General features: G+C 49.2%; 1 protein-coding gene across 1 annotated transcript in view; it reads left to right on the plus strand.

The window, feature by feature from the left end:
• Positions 1–23,855, plus strand: part of NCOR2 (nuclear receptor corepressor 2) — a 226,199-nt gene that overhangs the window by 49,074 nt on the left and 153,270 nt on the right. Inside the window, exon 2 of the mRNA XM_059484874.1 lies at positions 20,940–21,140. Coding sequence (XP_059340857.1) covers positions 21,036–21,140 — 105 coding nt within the window. The 5' untranslated portion in view covers positions 20,940–21,035. The remainder of the gene's footprint in view (positions 1–20,939; positions 21,141–23,855) is intronic.

The raw sequence follows: 23,855 nt of genomic DNA on the forward strand, positions 1-23,855 counted from the left end.
TGCCAGGATGTGTTACTGCTTTTAACTCGTTCAGCTTCAGCCCGAGCCCCAGCAGTATGGGCAGGTTGCCCTCCACTGCCACAGAGGCAGAGTGCAGCTGGTTCTCCAGGACATCCCTGCAGTGCTGTCCCTAAAGGACACATGACTTCTCCCAGCATTTGATGAGGGAGGATTTGTGAAGCATCTTGCTTCCCTGCAGCTCTGCATATCACACCCAGAGCCCCACCAGCCTGCTCACAGGAGGGCAGTGACAGAACCACATGCACAAAGTGTTATTTTGTGGTCTGTTTTCTCTCAGGCCTGGCAAGCTGGAGGAGAACCTCGCGCGCAGCTCGCTGGAGGCAGCGAGCAGAGCAAATGTACCTGCTGAGTAACAGACTGAAATAACCCCAGAAGAGCCCAGATGGGCTTGTGGCACTTACTGCAGATGCTGTGTCTGTGACAAATCAACAAATCCAGTAGATGGGGAACGGTTCCTGCGTGCTGTCCCTGGGAAGAGGAGCGTCCCCTGCTCCACTGCCCCGTGACCCTGGAGCGTCTGGGCAATTCCTGCTCGTGGTGCAGGAAGGAAATGGTTAAAGGAGGCGAGCTTGTCAAGTTGGGTTAGCCATCAGATAGCTAATATTTTAGAGGTTTTTCAGAGCTAAGCTATAAAAAGGCCGTAGCAGTATTTCAACTCGCCCATTGTCTGCTGGAAGCCAGCCAGCGTTGCCATGCCGACGAGGAATTATTACTTGCTGCCAGAGCTGGAGGAAAAGCTCATACTTTTGGCTTCAAAACAGGAGGGGTGGACTTATGTAATCCACTGTGTTTATAGGCTGAGACTGGCAGGAGCATTGAGAAATAATTACAGGCTTTCCATTTCATTTCCAGATTGGTTTTAAGGCTGTGTGGCCTCGCTTTATTTATTTATTTTGAAGTTAAGAGAGTGGCTGCTAAAGATGCAGGAGGTGATGTGGGGATGCTGCTAGGTAAGTACCCCCCACTTCCCTCCCCCGGCTGGCTGGGAGGCTTTTGTTTTGGTGGCATTTTGTGTGGAGAACTAAACTAGGCCACAGCAGAAAGAAGTTGCTTTGGAAATCTGGGACTTGGCCCGGCGACACAGCGTTCAGTGCTGGAGGCTGAGCTCACACTCCTGCGCTCGCCCGGCTGCTTGCTGCTGGAGGTGAAGTGCAAGGTTTTGTGAGGCCCTGCTGCTTTCTGAGGTGATTTTTTTTCCCCTCCAGCCCTCCTTGGCAGGGAGCATGTAATTTTATGGGGAGGGTAGCAACAAGGGAAAAGGAGAGAAGAAGTTTAGGGATTTTTTTTCCCCGGACGCTTTGGTCTCGCGCGTCGGCTGGAGAGGGGATTTGTCAGTGGGATCAAAGCAGTTCTGTGCTTTTGAGAGGTGGATTGCAAAGTTTAGCCTGTAATTAATGTGGGTTTGTTCGTCCTGGAGCAGTCAGCAGATGATGCTGTAATTTGGGTTTGCCTGGAAAGCGGCGCTCGGTGTGTTTCCACTTGGGTCAGGCCGGTGCGAGTTTGCAGCTGCTGCTCTGGTGCTGCTGTCACATACAGGAGTTACTGCTGGAGAACTCTCCTGCAGAACTTTGAGAATGGGTGCTTCTGCTGGTTCTGAGGGCTGTAGTCCTGTAATCCTGGGGAAGACACTTGTGGTGGGGTGGGGGTTCCAGGAGAGATGGTGAGACGGGGCTTTAGCTGGGCTGGGAGGTGGCAGCAGGGACAGGGATGGGATGGGAGAGTGTGCTGGGACAGCCAGAGATGGGCTGAGCTGTGCTGCTCCTCTTCGTGCTCAGTTCTCCTTCAGTAAATGAGAATCTTGCAGCTGTGGCTTTCTAAATCTCTTTAACATTGGGTGTAAAGCTCCAAAGAGTGAAGGAAGCCCATTTTTGGAGGGGATGAAGAAGAATGCTTTGATACGCTGCAAACTTGCTGCAGGGGTTACAAAGGTGTATAGAATCTGCAGTGTGCTGTGATTTTTATTTTTGTTTTCTTTCATTGCACAGCATCCTACTAAGGAGTTACCTTCTCAGTCCTTGCTAATCTGCCTTCTTGCCACTGTTGTGCGGTGTGTACAGATGAAATATCCCAACTGCTGTGCCAGACTCCTCTTGAGAGTGGACTCCAGTGTTGACCAGCACTTTGTGACTCTTGCACTTCTTAGGGCAGCTGCAGTCCCAAATGAACATATTTGGGCTCTGTGTTGAAGCACAGGGGTGTCTCAGTGGAGCCGATGTACACAACAGCTTGTTGAATGCACACTGCAGAAATAAGCTGCTTTTTCCACAGTTTCCCACAGTTATGGGTAGGAACTTGGGAGAGTGGTGACATGCTTTCCCTGGGGAAATGTCCCTTGAAACAGCAGGTTTGCCTGCTGTTATCAGAGACTCATGGGTGTGTTACACAAAATAATTCAATCATTTAATGATCCATAATACTGCTCTAACTCCTACCACAGATGCTGTTGGATTCAATGCAAGTTGGATTTGTTACTGCAGGGGTTTTTGGGGTTTTTTTTTTCCTTTCTCTGGGATTCCTGCCAAGATGAACTGTATGTTCTGTTCGTAAGAGCTATGAGTAATGTATGTGTGAATCTATAACATAAGTAATAGGAGTATATAAAATGTGTGAGTGTGCAGGATCTGTGTGTCCTGTGTCTGCAGAGCACCGCACACATGCTCCGTGTGCGTTCTCAAATGGGGTGTGATACATGTCTGGGCAAAATTAATGACGTGCCTTGGAGTTCCTGCTCACTGCAGAGCCCTGTCTGATGGCCTCATCACAGAGAGCTGAGCTGAAATCCCAGTCACAGCCACGCTTTGGCTGCTTAATTGCCCTTTTGGAGGAGTTACAAATTAGAGAGAGCTGGAAGTCCCTCCCTGTGCCTTAACGGAAGCCAGCCTTAACAGGGAGGGGAGGGATGCTTGCTCCAGGGCCTGATGTGCTCTGTGGGGTTGGAGCATCACTGAGGTGTCTGGGAGTTTGTTCCTTGGAGCAGGGGGTACAGGGAGTCCTGGGGATCCCTCTCTGCATCCCCCCAGGTGGGTGCTGCTCCAGGAGCTGCTGTGTGAGTGATGCACTCCGAGGCAGGTCTGCTTCTTTTAGTACGATTTTTTTTTTTCAGATGAATAAAATGGGCTTTCACTCATAAATTATTTTTCTTATGTGAAAAATGAGAAGGTGGCAAGTAGCCAATTTCCCCGCCTCCCTCTTCCCAGCTCCGATGAGGTCATTGCCTCTTAAAGTTTATACCACGCACTGTGAGACATGGCTGGAGGAGCAAGAAGGCAACAAACGCTTCTCTGAGAGCGGGTGGGAGTGATGGCCGCCCATCCCTGAAGGGTTAGTCAGCCGTAAGTGATACCTGGGCAGACACAGAGGGGAGGGGGCCTGGTGCAGGTCGCTGGGAAAGCCTTACAGGGTCAGATTTGTGTGGGAGGGAGTGCCCTGGTCACTGCCCAGCCCTGCCGTGCTCTGGGTACCTGGCACAGCAGGGCTGGGGTGCTTTGGGTGCAGCCCCACGGGGTGGTCGTGCTGTTTGGTGGGCTGCCAGGGGGAAGGAGACTGGGCATGGGCTTTGGTGAAATGGGGCCAGCAGCAGTCCTGGCATTCCTTGTCTGAGCTTGCTCTTGTGTCCATTTACTTTTCCTCGGGAATTTCCTCAGCGCTGTTGTTGCAATGGGGTTGCGAAAGTTCATGACCCAATGAAGGATCTCTCCAAGACCTTTGTGTCCCTGCCTGAGTGGCTGCCTGGAGAAGCTGTTTTTCTTTTCCCTTGAACTCTATGCTGAGCTGTGTGTGGATTCCTGAGCTATTGTTTTCTCCTTGTCTGTCCCCCCCACCATCCCATGGTGGAAGCGACACGGAAACAGGAGTGCCCAGAGCAGGAGCTGGAACCTGGGGCTTTCCTACACCCTGAGCCCAGGAGGGTGGGTCTGGAGAGCTCTATCCTCCTCCCCACAGCCTCCACTGGCTACCTGGGGACAGTGGCCTGCGTTGTCTGTGGTTCTCAGGTGTAGCATTGGCCTGAAAACACTATTTCATAGGTGCCATAACTGATTATTGAAATGTCAGAGCTTTTTACTGCCTGGTGCCTTTGCTGTAGCTCTGATTTTGGCTGGGGTACATTCTGGGGTGGCCAGGGAGAGGACTCTTGGTGTGTCTCTAACTGTTTCCCAGCCCTGTCATTGCTCTGTGCAGGTGTGATGGGCTGGAGAAGTACAGGTGGAAGTTAGGGAGAGGGGGGTCCTACATAGCACTGGGCTTTTAGGCACAAACTTCATAAAACCCAACCTGTATTAAAATTGCTCTTCCATTGCAGCTTTTCTGTTCCCTGGAGATCATTGAAGTGTCCTGTTACTCCAGCTGCTCTTGTGCTGCTGCACCCCAGTGATATCTTCTGTTCACCAATTCTTTGTCTTTTCTCCTTAGCAGCCTCGTGGATTTTTTTTTTCTCTGTCGACACAATGCAATCACTCCTTGTTAGCCTATCTTGCTCTTTCCTCTTTCAAGGAGGGGAAGGAGCAGGGGAACCAGATCTGATAATTCCAGTGAGTAGAACTGTTCCCCTGAGCCCTTTATAAAGAAATAAAAAGGCTCTCCTTCTCTCTGCTTCTCTTTGAGTACAAGCACTTTACCCTCTTGGATTCCCTGCAGGCTCCTCATACTGCTAAAATTGAAACATCAAGATGTCTGAGGCAGCAGGAATTACCATCAGTGTTTTGACACCTGGAGGTACAATTTCTATTAGCTTTTATATAAAAACAACACCAGTTTTGCCAACAGAGTTCTTGTTAAATAATGCATGAAGACCCCACTCCTGACAGTAGGTATTTTTCTTCCACTTCCCTGGACTCTTGGAATATGGCTTAATTTTTGTGACCACTGGGGAAAACGATATGCACTCTCACACATGGAAATATGGATGTGGACACACACGTGCTTAACTCCCAGGCAGAGAATTAATTACCCCATTTGCTAATTAATGTGGGGAGATAGGGGAGAGCAATTTGAGCTTGGTCTGCTGAGCAGGCTTGGGTCATTGTTTTATTTTTTGGGAGCAGCAGAGCACAGTCCTCCTGAGAGCTTTGATGGCAAATAAGATTGTTTGTGTGTGATCTGGGAGGGTGTGCCTGCTCCCAGGCAGGGATGAGCACGAGGGTCATCAGGAACAGAAATGGGAAACTTGTGGGTTTGCCTGGATGATGCCTGGCATGGAGCATATGCTATGTGCTCACTTTTGGGGGAAATGAAGTACAACAGAAGGGCACAGCATGTGGATGTGACTGCTAATAGTGAGAATCAAAGTACAGTTTTGACATTTCTAACCTAATAAGTGGCACTGCGTGCGAGAGCCTGCTTATTTTCCTTTTTCACCATGAGATGCTTTGACAGAGGAGTAAAGTCCCATTTTGACGTTTCTGTCATTTTAACTAAAGAGAGAGATTACAGTAAATTGGATTAAGTGAAAATCTTCTTCAGATGTTTGTGGTTTGGGCTGATTTATGGATAGATGTCATTTGAACGTCATTCTGCATTTTTTAAGCATCTGCTTGATGGTTGCTTTAATGCTGTTTCTGCAAATAGTCCACGCAGAGGAGGGAAGGCTGAGCAAGCAGCAGCACCCCGTGACAGAGCTAATGCTGGTGTGTGGCATGGGGACAGCCAAGCAGTGTCCTTCTCACGCTCCTGGATCACAGTGCCAGACTCTGTAACGGGTGCTTGCCTCTCATTTCAGTTCCTGTTATTCAACTTGGTTATCTTCTGCTGAAAGTCATTTAAACAGGCTTTCAAAAGTATTTTTCCCACCCTGGAGAGTGATGGTTGAGCACACACATTCCTTCTCGTGCTCTTGGCCAATTTGGGGTTGCCTGTTGCCCCATGAGCAGCAGTGACGTTCTTCTGGTTACGCTCACGCAGAGCCCTCGCTCACCGTGCCTGTGACTTCTCCAGAAACCAAAATACTCTCCTGAACGTGTGCTGGCTCACTGACATCAGCAACAGCATGTGAAAATACTTTGTCCATGCACAGATATTTCCAAAAGATAGTGTTGAAAGTTCTTCCATTAAACTTACAACCTGAGACTTCTGAAATTTATACGTCCTTCGTGGCTTCCTCCACCTAAGCTATTTAGAAGCTGCTGGTGCCATTTGGAAAGCTGCATAATCTCTTGTGGGTGATGATGTAATCAGTGCTGTAATCAAATCTGCCAGTGATGTCATTGCTGGAGTAGTCCAGTGTTCCCTGGTGCAGTGATTAGTGGGATGGGATTGAAGTGTCAGTGCAGCTGGGGATGGAAAGTGGGATGTGTCCCCACCGAGGGAGGTGTGGGGCAGTTGTTGGCCAGCCCTGATCCTGGAGCTGCCTCTGTTCCACACCGTGCTCCGCACTGGGGTGAGACTGTAAAAATTGCCTTAATTCTCTCAAGAGATGTCTTAGGCTGTGTCTGTATTTATTTTAAGTGTCTTGAGGCAGGAGGGCACTGCCTATATGTAAGAAAGATGCCATCAGAAGCAGAATATATCAAACCCCAGCTTCTTGGGATAAGTTGGCTGCTGATGCTTCACATCTTCCCTCCCAGCTGAGCCCCTGGTTTGATTTGCAGGGTCTCAGCACAGCCAGAGTTTTCTCATGCTCGTGGTGACACCAGAGCTGTGGTGTTTTCTTTTCTGCCTCTCTGCCCACCTCAGTTCTTTGCAGCATCCTTGCAGTTACAAGACAAGATTTTTGCCTTTCACCATGTGAGCATTTTGTGTCAAAGGGCAATTCTTTAGACATTTTCTATGTTATTTTTCATGATACCATTAATAGTAGAAGATCACACTAGTGAGGGAAGATGAATTTGTAATCCTGCTTAATGGCTGATCTTATCCAGCTGAGTAACTCTCATTGCATAAGGGACAGTGACCTGAAATCTTTTTAAGCTGTTGGACTGGATGCCTTTCCCTTCTCTACTTAGCACACATGGGTGTGATACAGACTTTAAATGGTTTAAAGTTTAACTGTTTTACTTTGAAATTTGAATACCTGCTGATAGCCAACCTTTGGGTTGGTGTGCCAGAGAGGACAGTGGTGCTGCAGGGTGTGAGTGACTTTAATGTATCACTCTGTGTTAAACTGCATCTCTTGCTCTTTGGGATTGCTGAACAGCGTTTACAGAAATTCCCTGGCATGAATTACAGGAGAGCTTGATCACAACCCAAGGACTTGACAGGGGCTGGGTGGGAGCTCTGAGGATGCTCTGGCACTGGGGACAGCTCTGCTCCATCCCTCTCCATCCCACTGCTGGGTACCACAGAGAGGGTGGGTGGGTTGTTGGCACTGCTCCTTCCTTTACCCAAGGTGATGTCCTGGTGGCTGCCCCGGGAAAGGAAGAGGGTTTTTCCTCTTAGATCTGGGTGAATCAGTGCTGCCTGTGATGGATTCTCACTGCGACAGGCTCTAAATGGGAACTCCCAGGGGAAATTAGCCTGCAGCTTTTGCCTTTATTAAATATTCTCCAGTGCCATCCCAAAGGACAGCTTTTTAGTGCTCTGCAGTGTTTCATTTGTATTTTTAACATCACCTACGTGGAATGTGGCAATATATGGTCTATATTTACATTAAAGCTTATGCAAAATAGTTAAGAAATGATGGATTGCATGTTCTGTTCTTCAGATCTGCAACATGATGGGGTCCTGTACGTAGGTGTGGGAATCTCAGCTGGAGATACTGCAGATTATTACCAAGTCCAATAGCTTACTTAGAGTTAGGGCTTATAATGATTGATTTAGCCATTTATTCAAACACCTATTTAATGATTGATTAAGCCTTTATAAACTATTTGCAACTTTTAAAGTGGGACCTGATGTATTGTAACTCCATTAGCACCCAGCTAATAAAATAGGCTGTGGACCTGCAACACCGATTTTGTTGACAGAAATGATATTTCATGTGTTGAAGTACTAAGTACGTTGTTACAGTGTGTTTAAGGCACAGAAGTACAATGTGCTACCTTCCTTCTGTCCTTCCAGCAGCTCTGACAGAGCTCTTTGCTGCCTTGGAGCAGAGCTGGTGACTCTTCACGCACATCCCGACAGGCCTGGCTTCTGCTGGAGCAGGGGGGCTCCTGCACTTTCCCCTGGGGCCCTGTCTGATCTAGGCTGAGGGAGATTAAAGGTGTAAAGGGAACAGGGTGGTTTGTTTGGAGCCCTGGGACACCAAACTGGAACTTCACTGAAGAGGCTGGGTTGGAGTGGGAGAGCAGGAAGGCTGCTTTGAAAGAGGAGAGGTGCAGGCAAAGCTCTGCATCCTGCTCCATGTCCAGAAGTGTGCTGTCTTCTGAGTTTTACTAGAATGTCAGGATGGCTGGGGTTTGAAAGGACCTTAAAGATCATCTGGTTCCAGCCCCCTGTACCTTCCACTAGATCACATTGCTCAACTCCTCATCCAACCTCTCCTTACCTTTATTTAACCAAGCACCAGAACCTAGAGGTGAATTCTGTACACAAGATTTTAGAAGACAGGCTTTTTCAAATCTGACTTCTTTGTCTGTGTATAAAAGCACTTTTTTCCATGAACTGCTCAACTTTCCATTTGCTTGAGCAGTACAGAGCTGGCAGCTGGGATGAGCTGTGTAATGGGATATCTGAATTGCAGCAGGAAACCAGCTCCAGTTGAAGTAGACCTGATTTAAAAGCAAATTCAGTCAAACCAGTACAAGCTCCTGCTCAGAGGAATTAAAACTGCTTTGTGTCCAATGGATGGCACTTGGGCTCAGGTCAGGAACTGCTGCTGAGGGATCCTCAAGTGAACAAGGAGCAGAACCTCTCAAGGAGCAGGTTGAGCAAGGCACATCCCTGATGCTCTGCCCTTCTCACAGGGCTGTGGGAAGAAGGTAAATTTGGCAAGGGCTGACTTTTCCTCTGTCCCCACTCCTGCCTAGTGCTGACTTTCTGCTGCATGGTTAAATGATCTTGGTGAGTGGTGCATGCTTGGATGGCAGTGCTGTCCTTTTCCTTGGCAGGCTGAGCTTGTAGGACTTGGAAATATTTAGGCAAGGCTGATGATGTAAATGAGCACATGGGGACGTGGGGACGTGGGAATGGTCCTGCCCTGTGGGTGGCTGATGTAAAAACAAAACTGGGAAGCCTTTTCCAGACTTGGGCTGTGGAGCAGGGAGGTGGTTTTGTGGAAGGCTGCAATTAATATTTCTCTTTCCATGTTGTTAAACAGCTCAGCATTCATTTCTTTACCTCTAGCATCTGTCTGCAAGATTTGTGTGTTTGTTTCTGGAGATTTCCTACTCCTTGGCAATCAGGCATGCTGTAGGAAATGGAGGGAGAAGGGGTTGGCTCCAGTGGCCTGAGCCCATTGTTCAGCTCCCAGCCAGCTGTGCTGCAGCTGTTTGCAGGGCAGAGACCACAGGGACTGGAACAGAGGGGGATTCCCAGAGCTTACCCCAGGCTGGCCAGGAGGTGACAGAGGAGGGTGCCCTGTCTGCCTGTGCCCTTCCACAGGGATGTGTGTGGGTGTTGTGTACAGTGCTGCTCTGGGACATGGTGATAGGATGATGAAAATTAAGGTTTATTTACCCTAACTGCTCTAATATTTTCTTTCCTTGATTTTTCTCTCTCTGTAAAGTTTATCACTTTAACCCAGGGATAAGAAATAAACTGTGGGGGACACTAATGAACTGCAAGAGGGGAAACAGCAAATTCCCCTTCGGGTAAGAGTTTACTGTTCAGGCCTTGACCTTGTTAAAACTTGTTAACTCAATAAAAGTTTGAGTATTTAAAGACAAGCGACTTCTTCCTGCCTTGAGGGGCATAATTAAGTCATTCCACACCCCTTAAACCAGAGCTGTGGGAGGAGGACTGAGGAGCTCCCTATCCTACCTGAGTCAGTCAGCAGCCTTGCACCTGGGTCACCTCTGTCCTGCAAGGCAGCACTGCTGAGCTCTGTGGGGCTGCTCCTGGGACAGTGCTGGTGTGGGAATCCTGCTGTTTCCCAACTGCTGGCAGGATGGCATTGCTCCTTCTGAAGGGCGGGCAGTTCTTCCATTGGTTGAAACTGTGGTCAAGTGTTTTGTATTAAAGCAGATTCAGTTTCCTTGGTAAAGCATGCGACAGAGCTTCACAATGTGCGTGTTGTGTTCATCCATAAAAATTCCTGCGCAACTTAAAAGCTGGAGAGTTACCCAAATACAGAAACTTGCTGTTTTTCCAGTTTGAAGTGGCATGTCTGTGCCCACTGAGCACACCACAGTACCCAGTGGTGTGAATTCTTCTGGAATTGCAGCTCCAAAGATGGACAAATAAGGACTTTGCCATGCCAGAGGGGCCCAGGAGCACACACACACTGCCTAGCTGTGCAGAGAGTAACTCCTGATGTGATTGCTTTACACCTGGGGTGCTCTGATGGCCTCTTGGCTGTTTAAAAAGAATTTGGCTTCATTTTTAATTTTTTTTTTTCTTGGATTTGTGTTCCCTGGGTGGGCTCAGAGGCTTTGCAGGAGCAGTGGCAAGGGCTGTGTGCTGTGGTACCACAGCTGTTTTCAGTGAAATCCACCGTCACTGGCTACTCCCAGTGAAGCAGCAGGGCTGTTCAAGGCAGCTGTCTCATGGGCAGCTCAACTGCCCAAGTTGTGGAGATTTGGGGGCAATAATTGTCCGAGCTATGCCTGTGTAAGCTGCCTTGTTTCAGCTTTACCCCAGGAAACTCATTGCCTCAGCAGAGACAATTTTGGATGCCATGTCTTTTCTTGCTGTGCATGATCAGTGTTCATCTCAGTTTAAATGTGAGGCCTTCATCAAGGTTATTAGCTCAATGCATGGAAGTACTGGGAAGCATCCTTAAGTACCTCCCAGATGGACTCTGGAAAGATTATTATGCCATAATTTGTTTCTATAGCTCCACAAAAGCAGTATTTGACCTTGAGGCTGTGGCTCTCTCCTATTTCCTCTGCTGGCATCCCCAGTGCTCGTGTCCAGCCCAGCTTGGTGTGAGCTCAGTGAGTCGGGGGCAGAGCTGCTGTGCTGCCCACATCAGGAGGATTGCCTGGTGTCACACGCTGCCCTCGTGGTTTGCTTTGTTTCTGTGACATGGCTGGAGGGTGAGGAGCCCTCTGGAACCTTGGCCCCAGGACAGGCGGAGGGGGACAGGAGCTCCCTGTTTGTGCCTGTGCAGTGGCAACAGCAAACCGGGCCAGTGACTCACTTTAGGAATAGCTTGGCATTGGCAGCTCAGGGGTTTTTAGAGTAGTTATTAATTATTATTACTAAATAGCTTGGAGTTCAGCAGTTGCTAAACAGGATGGACTGATAGCCCAGGGACTGGGCATTTTGCCAGCACACAAGGCAGTCTCCCCTCCCTCCCATGTGACAGGGCAGGCAGAGCAGAGTTTTCTGACCCCAGTGCTCATTGCCTCTCCCTGCAGCAGCAGACCCTGTGAGATACCTCATCTGTGCAGTGTGAATTACAGTCACCTTTCAAGGAGTCCTGCAAACTGAGTCCTCAGGCTCCCAGACACCTGTAAATGACAGGCTGAAAACCATTGCCCCAAGCCCAGGAGAGGTAAATGACAGAGGTCTGGGCAGGCTGCTGTTGGAGAAGTGTCCTGATGGACAAGGCAGGACTGCTGGGGAGTGACTGACAGCTTTGGACAGCGTGCTGTCAGCAGGACTGAGCTGGCAGGGAGGCACTGAGATCCTGATTGTCCACTTGCATGAGTTCAGTTATTAAACACACCAGGAATCCCCAGCTGTTCTGTAAGCCTGTCTCTGGAAACACAACCCAAAGCCTGGCTCCTGCAAAGTGCTGTGTGCCTTGGAGTGGAGCTGGAGGGAGCTGGAGCTGTGCAAGCCTTTCCTTCTTTCCAGGGTAAGACTCCTCTGTGGATTCAGAGCAGGTTTGCTGCAGTCCAGGCCTCCTGCTGCACTGGGCTGTGGTTTATGTATGGGGTATCTGACAAGGGGAGGGAGGAGGAGGTGGAGGTGATGTTCTCCTGCTCCCCTTCCCTCTCTGCAAATTGCCCTCCTTGTATGCAAACATTGGAATTTTTTGGTGCCTCTAGAGAGACTTTGACTTTCTGTCTAGAAGCTATTAATTACCTAGACAAGAAAAGCAGAATATAGCCAATTAATGGCTGCTACTGCTTGGACCTGTCTGACTGTGAACTAATGAGCAGCTCCTTTCTCTGGGCCACCAGCGAGCCAGAACTTCTCATCAGTGTTCCTGGGGAGAAATGAAAGCAGCAGCAATATGCAGCAACAAATAGCTGGGATTCAGTTATTAACCTGGGCTGAAAATTGACTCTATCTGCTAGTAATTACCTGGAGGATGTTAGGAGGAAGGCCCAGGGGAGGGTTCAGAGCTGGTATTTGACAGACCATCACCAGTGGCTGAGGTAGCATTACCTCAGTTCCCATCTGGATTCTGGGGTGCAGGGCTGTGCTGGGTGTGTGGAACAACTGCAGTGAAAACCAGGAGTGAAATGGGTTAGTTTAAAACAACTCTGCTCCCAAAAGACCCCTTCCTTTAGTGATATTTTATGGCACAGTTGCATAGCATGTCATATATTTTTGAGTACCTTGGTTTACAGGTCATTTAATTTATTTGCAGGCTTCGTTTCGGTTCCCTAGGGTAATTCTGTTCCTTTGCACGTGTCTTCCTAGGGAGGCATTAAACTGTGCAGTTTGTCACAATAGTTCAGCTTTTATGCTGGCAGTTGGTGCTCTTCAAAGATCCTCATGTGAAGTTTAGACTCCTGAATCATTACAGGATCATGAAAGAAAAGGAATAATTTAGAAGGCAAAGATGTTTTGTCGCCTTTGAAAACTGGGAACGTGCGAAAGGAGAAAATGTTTAGTGGTACAATCTTCCTCAAAGAACTTATCTTAGGAACTCCAGAAAATGAATTTCCCTTCTTTATTCAGGATGTAAATAACTGAAAATGTCACTCCTGAGCTGAGTAATTTGTTCAACAAAAGGATCTGGAGGAGATGACTCCCCTCGCTTTCATGAATGTGCCCAAGACATCAGAGGACCTGTCTCTTTAGCAACATGAACTGAAGGGTTTGAAAATCAAATGAGCAGCGTGTTCTGCGCAAAATATATAAATAAATCTCGCAGGTGCTTTGTAATCTGCCTTGCATTTTAAAAGCCCTGTTTGTCTGGGCAGCCTGGGCTCTGGGTTAGCTCCTGGGAGCAGCGAGTGGACACAGTGGTGATGTGTTGTTACAGTGATGGTTGTTAATGTGCTGTTCAGTGCACTTGGGAGTGGGGCTGGAATTCCCAGATGCTTACACAGTGTCATTGTCAGCAAGGAATTGCGTGGGGTTTTTTTGATTTAAACTTGCTAGTGTGTGTTTATTCAGTGGAGATTAGAGCTGCGTAACAGCTCCAGCATTTAAGTCCATGTTTAATGTGAGATGGTGTAGAGTGTGAGCAGGGAAAAGAGAGAAATGGGGTCTGGGAGTGGGGAGAGAAGGAGCTTTGCCCTGGAACGGGCTGTCTGCACTTGCACCATGGTTAAAATTGCCTGGGTCCCATCCCAGGTGGATGTGGCAGCACAGGGTGGGTATTGCAGCATGCCAGGCTGCCAGACAGGGGGTTGGGCAGGAGGAGGAGGGTTTGGTTTGTTGCTTTGCACAGCCCATCTTGCCCCAGCAGATGTGCTTTTTAGTTTCAACTCTTGCATTTCTGGATCTGGGACTTTGGGATGTGTTTCCACAGCAAAATGGGGCATTTTTAGCTGTTTGTCCATCCCTGAGGTTTTACCAGTCAGTTCTGTTAGTCTGCTTTTGCTGTCCTGCACTGGTTTTCTTATCTGTCTCCTTTTTGGCATCTGATTTGTCACTCCTTTCCTTTCCTTCTCCACTCCCCTGCCCTGTTTCCCTTTGCAGTCCCAGTGCCCGGGTGGTTTCATGTTTGGGTTTTTTTTTTAATTTCCTCTCCAGGCGTTTCCATTTGTCTTTGCAGATCATCTTCAACAAAGGCCTTGCATGGTCTAATTTGTTTTCTATTTCCAGCCCAGCCTTAAAATAACTCCTTTGTTCCATGAATGGCCTGTGCATGGATCCAAATCCCACCTCCCCTTTTTACATTTTTTTTTTTTTTTTGAGTGTGGATTCCTGTTTCACTGTTCTTTGTCACTATCTTTAATTACTGCAAGTGTCCCTTAGGGCATGTGGGTTGCGTGTGGCCGTGTGCGTGCTGGCTGTCCCTGCTTCCCTCGGAGCTTGGGAAACTTGGGAATGGGTTTGCAGGGCTGTGGGTGCCTTGGCACAGGAGCAAGGATGCTGTTGCATAACAGGAGCAGCTCTGCCATCGCGTCCCTGCTGACAGGCTGGCTGCTCAAAGAGCCATGCCTTGTCTGCATGGTTTACCAGTCTCAACGGCAGAATCGGGAGGTGCTTGTGTTCTTCAGATGGATTCCAAGGGGGAATCCAACACTGGGAGTTGGGAGACTAAAGGAAAAGAGGCACATTAGGACTGGATTTGAAAAGCAAAGACTCAGACTGGCCATGTTGATGCTGACCTGAGGCTGGAGCCATGGCCAGGCTGGCACTTGGTGTGTGGCTTGTGCATTTTAATAAGACAACGTCCCTGCAGCTGGGGAGTGACGGCCAAGTGCTCCTGCAAAGAGAAAGGGGTCAGTCTTGTTCTTTTAAGCACATACGTGTCCCTCTGGGAACCATCACAAGGTCACTTGCAGCCCCTCCGCTGAGGGCTGGGATGTGTTTAAAGCGTGTGAAATCCCCTGCAAGTGCTCCCCTGAGGAGAAGGAGTGCTGGGGTGGGTGTGCAGGTGTCTCCTCAGAGTCTCCTGTGGGCTGGGGTCTGAGCAAGGGCTGTCAGGGACAGCAGTCACAGTGCACAGTCAGCATGTCCTTTCCAGAAGCATCAGGCTGGGAGCAGCTGGCCTGGCAAACCTGCATCTCAAACACTGCTGGGAATGGGGCTGGCAAAATCCAGCACTCTGACCTTGCTCCGTGCGGTGCCAAGATCTGTACACACAAATGCTGGCAAAGGTTATCTTGGGGCAGAGCTAAACACGGGTCCCATGCCCAAAATAGCTTGGAAAGATTGAAAAGGAGAAATGCAAGTGGCAAATCCTGCTTTGTGGCTTTGGGCAGCGATAGGAGCAGGGCAGAGAAGTCATCTTTCATCAGGGCTTGGAACCGGTTCTGTGTGGAGCTGTGCCGTGGCTGTGAGAGCTGATGCAGCCTGATTGCAGCTGTGAGACAGCAAACCAGCACGGGAGGCTTCACTCCTGAGCTTCTGTCAGCCCCTCCATGGCCTCAGGGAGCAGCTGTACCTTCTTACAAGGGCGACACCCTGCTCTGAGCAGCTCTCTGGTGGTGCTGCAAGGTCCCTTCTTCCCCCAGATCTGCTGCCATAATTGCTTGTGCATCCGCACCATTGGTCAGGCAAGGAAGAATCTAGTTCAGAAGTCATCTGGACAAAAGAGAAGAGGGAGGAGAGCTCTGCCAGCGGGTGAGCTGGGGAATGGGACCAGAGCTGTTTTGGTTGCTGATGTTGGGGGAGCAGCTGAGGAGTGTGACCATCGTGTGCGGGATGCTGCCAGTCTGCCTTGAATTCTGTGCTCCTCCAAAGCAAGGAGAATGTGTTAGGATCACATGCAGGTACAAGCCTTGATCCCTGGGGTTGAAATAACCTCTCCTTCATGCCACAGAGCTCAGGATGTGCCTGATTTTTCCTGTTGACCCCGTGCTGCAATGTTAATGTAAAACCTCTGTGCTCTGCTGTGATTGAACTGTGGGTTCCCGGACTGCAGACATTGACATTGTTATCTTTGTTGTTCTGAATAGAGCCCTAAATTTGTGGCAGACAGCCTGCTTTCCTCTTGAAAGGACTTCATAGATACAGTACAGACAAATATTTGTGTATAATGTCAACTGTCTTCCAAGAAAATTTCATGCACATATTGATTAGACAAATCCATTAACGTTACGTTGTGGTGCATTTCTTAGGAAAGCTCTCTACCCATTTTCATCACATCTAAATTATTTCTGCTTCCACTAGTCCTTTAAAGAAAGAGTGAGTAAATCTCTTAGCTGCTTTTTAGGTCTGTTTTTGATCTGGAGCTGCAGTCAGTGGGGTGGAGGCTGACAGGCAATGCTCTCTGCTGTGCCACACACAGCTGGGTGCTGGGGATTTTTAGGCACCGTGGTTGGTTGGACTCCTGGAGGTGGATGTTACAGCTTGGTATTAATTAAGCATCATTACAAAGGTCTCCTTAACTTTTATTTGAAAATGCACGAGTTGACTGGAGGATATGTACCTTTTATTTCTTCTTTGAGGAGGAAAATTGTCATGTATTTAGCATTTGATTAAAGATGACTTTGTTGTTTTTTCCAAAAACTGCATCATTTAATGTAATTAAATATGAGCTTTGTTGTCAATACTCTTCAGTTAAATGCACTGGTGAGTGCCAGCAGTATTTCTCTTATTTGCCATGTCTGCATGGTGTGGTGGTAGTAGTTGTTGCCTTTCAATAAGGGGTATGGCAGGCGTTTTGTGGGCTCCTCTTAACGTCTTCTGCAGATCACCCATGGTCCGTAGACCACAAGTTGAGTAACGTTACTCTGGGCTTAGGAAACAAAATATTCTGTTAATCTTATTTCAGCATGTCCTTGCTTTAAAAAAAAAAAAAAAAGTGTGTTTTGAACTGGAGCCCTGTGTTTTCGTTGGGATCTCTAAAACTCCTCTGAGAACAGGTGAACCAGTATTTTCTGTGAGCTGGGAGTGTCTTGTTGTTCTCACCTTTCAGATAGATGAACTCAGGCCCGGGGTAATTACAGCAACTGGCCCACATTTGTGTTGTACCAGTCAAGCCAGGGACCTCACCTGGGAATCCTGCTCTCCCTGAGGAGCCCAGAGCAAATCAGGAAGGTTGTCTCTAACTTTGAAGAGCAACAAGTGTGTTGGATGATGTTAATTAATTTTTTTTTTTTTTTTTTTGCAGCTGGATGTAATTGCAAGCCCCTTATTTTAGAGCTGCAGGGTTTAGCAGGGTCCTGCCTGTATCAGTGAGGCTTTGCTGTGGTAGGAGCTGCACTGAAGGTCCAGGCTGGAGCTGTGCCCAGGGGCTGTGGGCTGGGAACCCAGAGGTGGCTGCAGGGTGCTGTGGACTCTCTGTGCCCCTCTTTTGGATGTGAATGTGCTTGGCCTGGTGCTGTGCTCCCCGTTGGCACAGGCTGAGGACACTGCTGGCAGCTGGCTGGTGCTGGGGCAGAGCTTCTTGGCATGTGGGCCAGCCTGCAGCAACTTGCTGTGGCCTGTAGTGTGATTTTGTGGTGAGAATTGGGAGAACAGGTGATGGGGAAACAGTTTTAGATGGTAAATGGCACGTGAAGAGGGGAAACAGGAGAGCAGGGTGGTGGCAGGGGAGGATGGGGCAGTTTTGAAGGCTTTAGCAGTGGGGTGGAATCCTGTGAGTATAAACAGGTACAGGAGGCTCCATAGGCACTCACCTCCTCCACAGGTTCATGTTGTAGCCCTGATTCTGGTTGTGGTGATAACCTCCAGCTTTCTCCTGTTCCTAATCAGAGACCATAAATCTCCTGGTACCTAGAGCTGTAATGGCTAATGCAGGTCTGTGGGTAAAGCAGTCTCAGATGGAGACTCTGACTGGGGGGGGAAATACCTTTCCTGTGAGACAATGTCTGTTCTTCATCAAAATCAGTTGAGAAAGTAAGAACTAAACAGTTTGATTTTAAAGATTTAAGGAGCCTGGCCCCACTCTCTCTCTCATTCCATTAATCTGTTCCTATTGTTTGCGTTCCTCTCTTAAAAATAATTAATAGAGTTTGGGAGGAGGAGGCTTTTGCTGGGAATAGGTGTCCTGGTGGTGTCCCAGCTGCACCCAGAGAAGGGCACCAGTGCATGTCCTGCAGCATGTGCTCCCACTTTATCCCCAGTGGGAGCCCCCACAGCCCTTCTGCCTGCTGGGCTGGGCACTGGGGTGTAGAAATGGGACCTGAGCTGTGATCTGAGGCATCCGTGGAGCTGCCCCAGTGCTTGGGTGACCTTGTTTGGCTCCAGCTCAGTCCTGCTGTGGCAGAAACAACCAGGGCTTGTGCTGGGACCTTGCTGGTGACCTGCTGTTTGCAGATGTGGGAATGCATGGGCAGTGCCTCTCTCCTGCCTGCAAGGACCATGTGATTTCTACTTTTGTCTTCCCAGGGTTTCTAACGAGAAACCTCAATAGAGGCAGAGGTGGTTTGCTGCCCTTGTTAAGGAAAAATCCTTTTGTGCTGCTGCTGGCTTGTGATTAATGCAGGGCACAGCTCACAGGCACTGTGCCTTGGTGCAGGACGGTTTTGTTGGCCCCTGTGTTTCATCCTGTGTCTGTATTCCTCTAGTAGACTGTTAACTTTTTTTAGTTGCACAGACTGAGGCAAAAAAGCTTTTAAACTGTTTTAGAGCTCGACACCATGTGGCTTTGCACCTGGTGCTGTGTTTTAAGCTGAACTGCTGATCTGAAGAGTTAAAGAAAAAAATAATCCTATTTCTTTTACTGTGGACAGCTGCCTCAGCATGGTCAGGTCTACCTGCTGTGCTTCCAGGAAGCCTTGGCTTGCTGAAAGCCGCCATGGACTCTGGGTTGGAGTGTGTGTCTGTGTGTGTATATGTATATTTTTACATGTGCTAATTAACTTGTAGGTGGCTGTGGGCCAAGATGTCTGAGTTTGAATCTGTTATTGGGAAAGTACCTTAAATTACAGCAGATCCCACTGAGCTTTCAGAGCCCGAGAGCCCCGTGCACATGTCCTTGGCAGCTGCAGGGAGGGTTTGCCCTAGAGCTGGGCTGCAGGAGGGCTGGGAGGGTGCTGGTGTCTCCCGGGAGGGTGAGCACGGCAGGTTTTTGGGACCACGTGCCCCTGGCACAGCCCCCAGCTTGGGCTGGGAATGGGTGAGCACAATCCCATCCAGTCGGAAGCACGAGGGGAAGTGGGACAGTCATACTGGAAGTATAAATGCGCCTGTTCTGGGTATCTCTGAATTCCCCCGTGTGCTCAGGGGCTTTCCTGCCCGGCTGGATTGCGCTGAGCACGCCAAGCTCTTGCAGGGGGAGGCTGTCTCCTCTGCTCCAGGCCACCGGTGCTTCCCTGGGCTAAGGTAAGGTGCCCTGGGTCCAGAACGGGGGTGAATCCCAGCCCTTGTGCAGGGAGTAAGGGAAAGCAGGAGGGACCTGGTTGCCCCTTTGCACCCTGCCTGGAGAGCTAAACCTTGTCTTTTTCCATTTGTCACTTGGTGAAATACTTCATTCAGAGAGACTCACCTGTCCTCCCTCAGGAGTGTGGTGATGTCTTTGTGTGTCTGCCATGCTTAGGCTTCATGGGGATTTGCTGAGATGATTTCTGTAAGATTTGACCTCTGGGTGAGAGGGCTGCCTTGCCCTGGTGGTGCCTGGCTGCCAGGGACAGTTGCTTGGTTTGGTTTATTTCTGGCTGTGAGGTGCGTGGCTGCTGGCAAAGCAGAGAAGCAGCCCTGTGCCTGCCTGCAGCAGATAGCGAGGGGTTTATCAGCACGGGCTCATCTGTGGTCTCGCAGGAGAGAAAAGAAATAGAAAAAGAAAAGCTTCCTCTTTCTTTTTTCTTATTTTTTTCCCCAGCTTTCCCACCCCCTTTCTGGTTTTTGTGCATGCCAACTGCTGTTTCAGTTGAAATTGCGTTGGCTGGGGCTGGCTGTGCTCCCCATGCACAGAGACCACAAGTGTGGGGAGAGGCTCCTGGGAGCACTGCAGGTTTCCTTTGCTGTTCCTCATGTGCTGCTGGAAGAGTTTGATACGGCCAAAAACCTCGCACAGATCCATACGTAGCACATACCTGCACTGGGGAGGAGCTGTGTGAGCGTGCACAGCCCTGGCTGGGATGGGGAATGGGTCCCAGGGAGCTGATCCCTGCTTGGGATCAGTCCTGTAACATCCCCTGACCCGGGCAGGCAGCAGAGGCAATTTATGCTTTGTTAACTAGCTGTTAATTTGAGAATAATAGTTAATGCACCTCACACTCACAGCCATGAAGGGCAGCATTTAGACCTTTGTTACTTTTTGATTGTAATCCAGACAAAAACCAGGAGGCTTAAAATCATCACCAAGCAAACAGTGTGAAGTATCTATAAAAATCAGTAACTTGTAAATCTCCCCTTGGGGCCAAGAGGCACCTTCCCACTTTGTTGGTTTTCCCGATTTTGTTGCAGCTGCTAAAGGAATTGCAGCAGGTGGGAGAGGAGTGAATGTGTGGGTGACAGGGTGTTTGTGAAAATACCCTCGGGGCTGTGCTGTGTTCTCTGGCACTCTGGCCCCATCACAAGGGGTTGATGCAGGTGGCACTGAAGGTGTGTGACATGCTTTAGTGCTGGGTTTTATTGTCGCTTCGTGGAAGGACACAGCTGCAGGCGAGGTCAGTGCCTGGTGTCCCTCCTGCCATTAGATCAGGGCTTATCTCAGAGGGCTGCAGAAGTGGCCACAGCTTGGAAAGGATCTCACTGACATGTGAGACTGTGGAGGTTGAAAGGGATGGGCTGGGGAGGGACCTGGTGCCTTTTTGGGCCTTGTGTTGAAATGCCAAAACTCTAGACTGTGTTTTTGGAAACTGAGTCACCCTGAAAAAAAATACCTATCTCCAAGAGACTTAGAGCTCAACAGGACCCAAAGAAATAGCTGGCAGTTTGGTTTTCTACTCCTGCTGGGGGTGGGTGAAGGCTTTCCGGGGAAATTGGGTGGGATAAATTTGGAGAAATCTTACGTTTGGACTTCCTGTGATAGGAGTAATCTACAGAAGAAACTTAGCAGTGGGGTCTGCCAGATGGAGAATGGGGAATTGCGAGGGCAGTGAGGTTTTGGTGGCAGCCCAAGCCCTGACGCTCGGCTGTCTCACAGGACTGCGGCTGACTGGATTTTAACCTGCTGTTTTCCCGCTTCCTTCCAGCTCTTGCACGACGTGGGAAGCGCACACACGATGAAGAGGAGCTCTCTGCTCTCCTAATCCTCTGGTGGTGATTTGGAGGCAGCCTGGTCGTTGGCCATGTCAGGCTCCACGCAGCCCGTGACGCAGAGCTGGCGCGCGGCCGAGCCGCGCTACGCCCCGCACGCCATGTCCTACCCGGTGCAGATCGCCCGGCCACACGCGGTAAGGACACTGCCACATTTCCTGGAAAATCCCTTTGCTCGCGGTTTTTATCCTGGGAGGCTGAGAAGCCTCAGAGAAAAAGGAAAACAATTTTATCTCATTTGCTTCTCCTGTGTTTTGCTCTTTTGGAATGTGTTTGGAGGTTGTTTAGCCAACAGGTGGTTGTTTCATTGGGTTTCTGGTGAGTTGTTTTGACTCAATGGCCAACCAGTGCCATGCTGTGTCAGGACTCTGGAGAGAGTAATGAGTTTTCAATATTATCTTTTTAACCTTCTGTAAGTACCCTTTCTGTATTCTTTAGTATAGTTTAGTTTATTCTTTAACATAATATAGTATCATAAAATAATAAATTAGCCTTCTGAGAACATGGAGTCAGATTCATCACTTCTTCCTTCATTGGGGCACCCCCCCAAATACAATAGGCCATGGCTTTCCTACCCCAGCCCCTGGCAGGATGGGAGCCCACAGGGGTGTCCCCGGTGCCGCTCTGGGATGCGGCTGTTACATTTCCGTGTCTTTGGTACAGGATTTCATTGTTCCTCTCTCATGGGATCCTCTTTTGTTTCTCCATATGGTGCTTTCAGTTTTTCTCCCTCTTTCCAGCCTTTTCCTAAGCACTTGCTGTGGTGGTGCTCATGGGCTCTGGCTCATCATTTCTGAGTGCCTGTGTCTGTTTGTCCTCCTGGCAAGAGCACCCTTGGTTGGGTGTATCCAGCCTGGGGGCAAAGGGGAAGGTTTGACCATTCTTGTGGAGCAGGAGCACATGCCCTCCAGCCCTTTCTGGAATGGCCTTTCCTTGGCACTGAATCACAAGGGAAGGACCATCTCCTATGTGTGGGCTCGCTGCTTCCCAGTGAACCCAGTCCTTGCTCCTCACAACCGCAGGAGAGCTCTCCTGGTTCCCAGGCAAGCTGCTGAGAGTGAACCTGCCTCCTGCCCTCTGTTAGCAGGTCTGCTTCTCTTTATGCAGCTCTCCTGGGGAGGAAGCAGATAACTGAGCTGCTGAGCTTTCCATTTTATCCTTCCCCCTCTTTTCCCCCCCCTTAGTCTTGACCTGTAATCTTTTCTCTTCTTGGATCAAGGCATAAGCTGGAGATGATTTTTTTTTTTTTTTGGCTCTGCCTTGTTGAATGTACCAGAATGCACAGAGGTTAATTCACCTGGATCCAACCTCTCCTTTCTGTGCTGTCTCACTCATGCCTGGGTTTGCTCATCCTGGATGGGTGAATGTTTTCCGTTTAAGCCCTTAACAGAGGAAACTCTTCTTAGTGGAACAGCTTTAGTCAGCTCAGGCTGCTTAAAGGAATCTTATTAGGTGCTGAAGTATGGCTCACACTTCCAAGAGTCTTTGGAGCTGCTTCTTGGGGGATCACAATGAGGTGGAAGGTCCCTGAAATGCAATCAGGCAGGAGACCTTGTCTGGGGGTTGCATTTGAGAGTCACAGCTACTGAATGGTCAAATTCAGTCTGTGCTGGTTTTAGTGTTTGACTTGAGAGCCTGGAAACCCATGAAACCAGTGAAGGGCTGGAATTCCCTTATTTGCCCTCTTTGCCTGGCTTCAGCAGAGTGGCACAAGGAGCAGACCTGGAGATTGGAAAGGCTTTGAAATAGAAACGTTAAGGAGGGCGCGGGACGAGCTCTTGGCTGCGTTTGCTGGCTCATCTACATCGCTCGGGGCCTGCGTGCTGCTGCACAAAGGAGCTTTTCATCCTGGCTATGAGACACGCTGACCTGGTTCGATTTATGGGAGCTTTGCTTCCATTGCTGTGAGCCTGTTTGTTTGGGGGCTGGAATGTAACCAAGAGCATTTGTTTCAAAAAGAAAATCCCAGTTCTCCTTTTTATAAGAAACCCGAGCAGGAGGAGGATGCAACCAGGTGAGCACAATCTGCAGTTGTTGCAAGACTGTGGTTTAAATGCAAACCAAAGGAACCTCCATCTGCAGTGTGGAGACAGATATTAAAAAGAGTGTGAATGGCTCCTCTTTGGAGTGCTGAGCCCTCGTCTCCTGCGGAATCCCAACTGCTTCCCCTTAGTGCTGCAACAGCAGGATGAGCAGAGCAGTTGTTTGCAGTGGGCTGGAGCTGGGGGTTTCTGCAGCCTGCAGTGAACACTGGTTCTGTTCTGCTGTATTAATGTTGGAAGAAGCTGCTGGCATTCACTTCTAGAAGCTATTTTTACAGGCACATGTAATCACCCGGAGTTATGTGATACCTTTTGGGTGTCTGGATGCAGGAGAGCTCCGAGCTGAGATGTGTTTTGGATGGAAAGCCAGAAGATTGCTGTGGGCAGCAGCGTGCCAGCCCCACACAAAGGGACGCACCTTGCCCGTGCTGGGAGGGCAGGCAGTGTTTGTGGGAGCGTGTCCCTGCGTGATCTGCCCCGCCGCTCTCAGCTGTTCACAAACACGTGGCTCTTGCTCGGCGGCGCCGTGAGCTGGAGCCTGGCCATGGCTCTGGGGCTGGAGCTGATCTCTGGTGGGATTGCTTGGGAGAGGAGAGCCCAAGCCCAAAGAAGTTCCTTTGAAGTTGCTGTGCTGTTTAATATTAAAAGTCAGTGGTATTTGCTTGCATGTCTTGGCCAGGTCAGTTTTGTCATGGGGTGTGTTTGCACAGTGAGGGCTTGTTTGGAAGAAACCAAGAGAGGCCAAAACCAACCCGACACTAACATGTCTTGCATCTAATTAAATTTTGGTTCTGGTTTGTTGCGTTCCAA

This window comes from Ammospiza nelsoni, chromosome 18 (assembly GCF_027579445.1).
Source record: "Ammospiza nelsoni isolate bAmmNel1 chromosome 18, bAmmNel1.pri, whole genome shotgun sequence".
NCBI lineage: Eukaryota > Metazoa > Chordata > Aves > Passeriformes > Passerellidae > Ammospiza > Ammospiza nelsoni.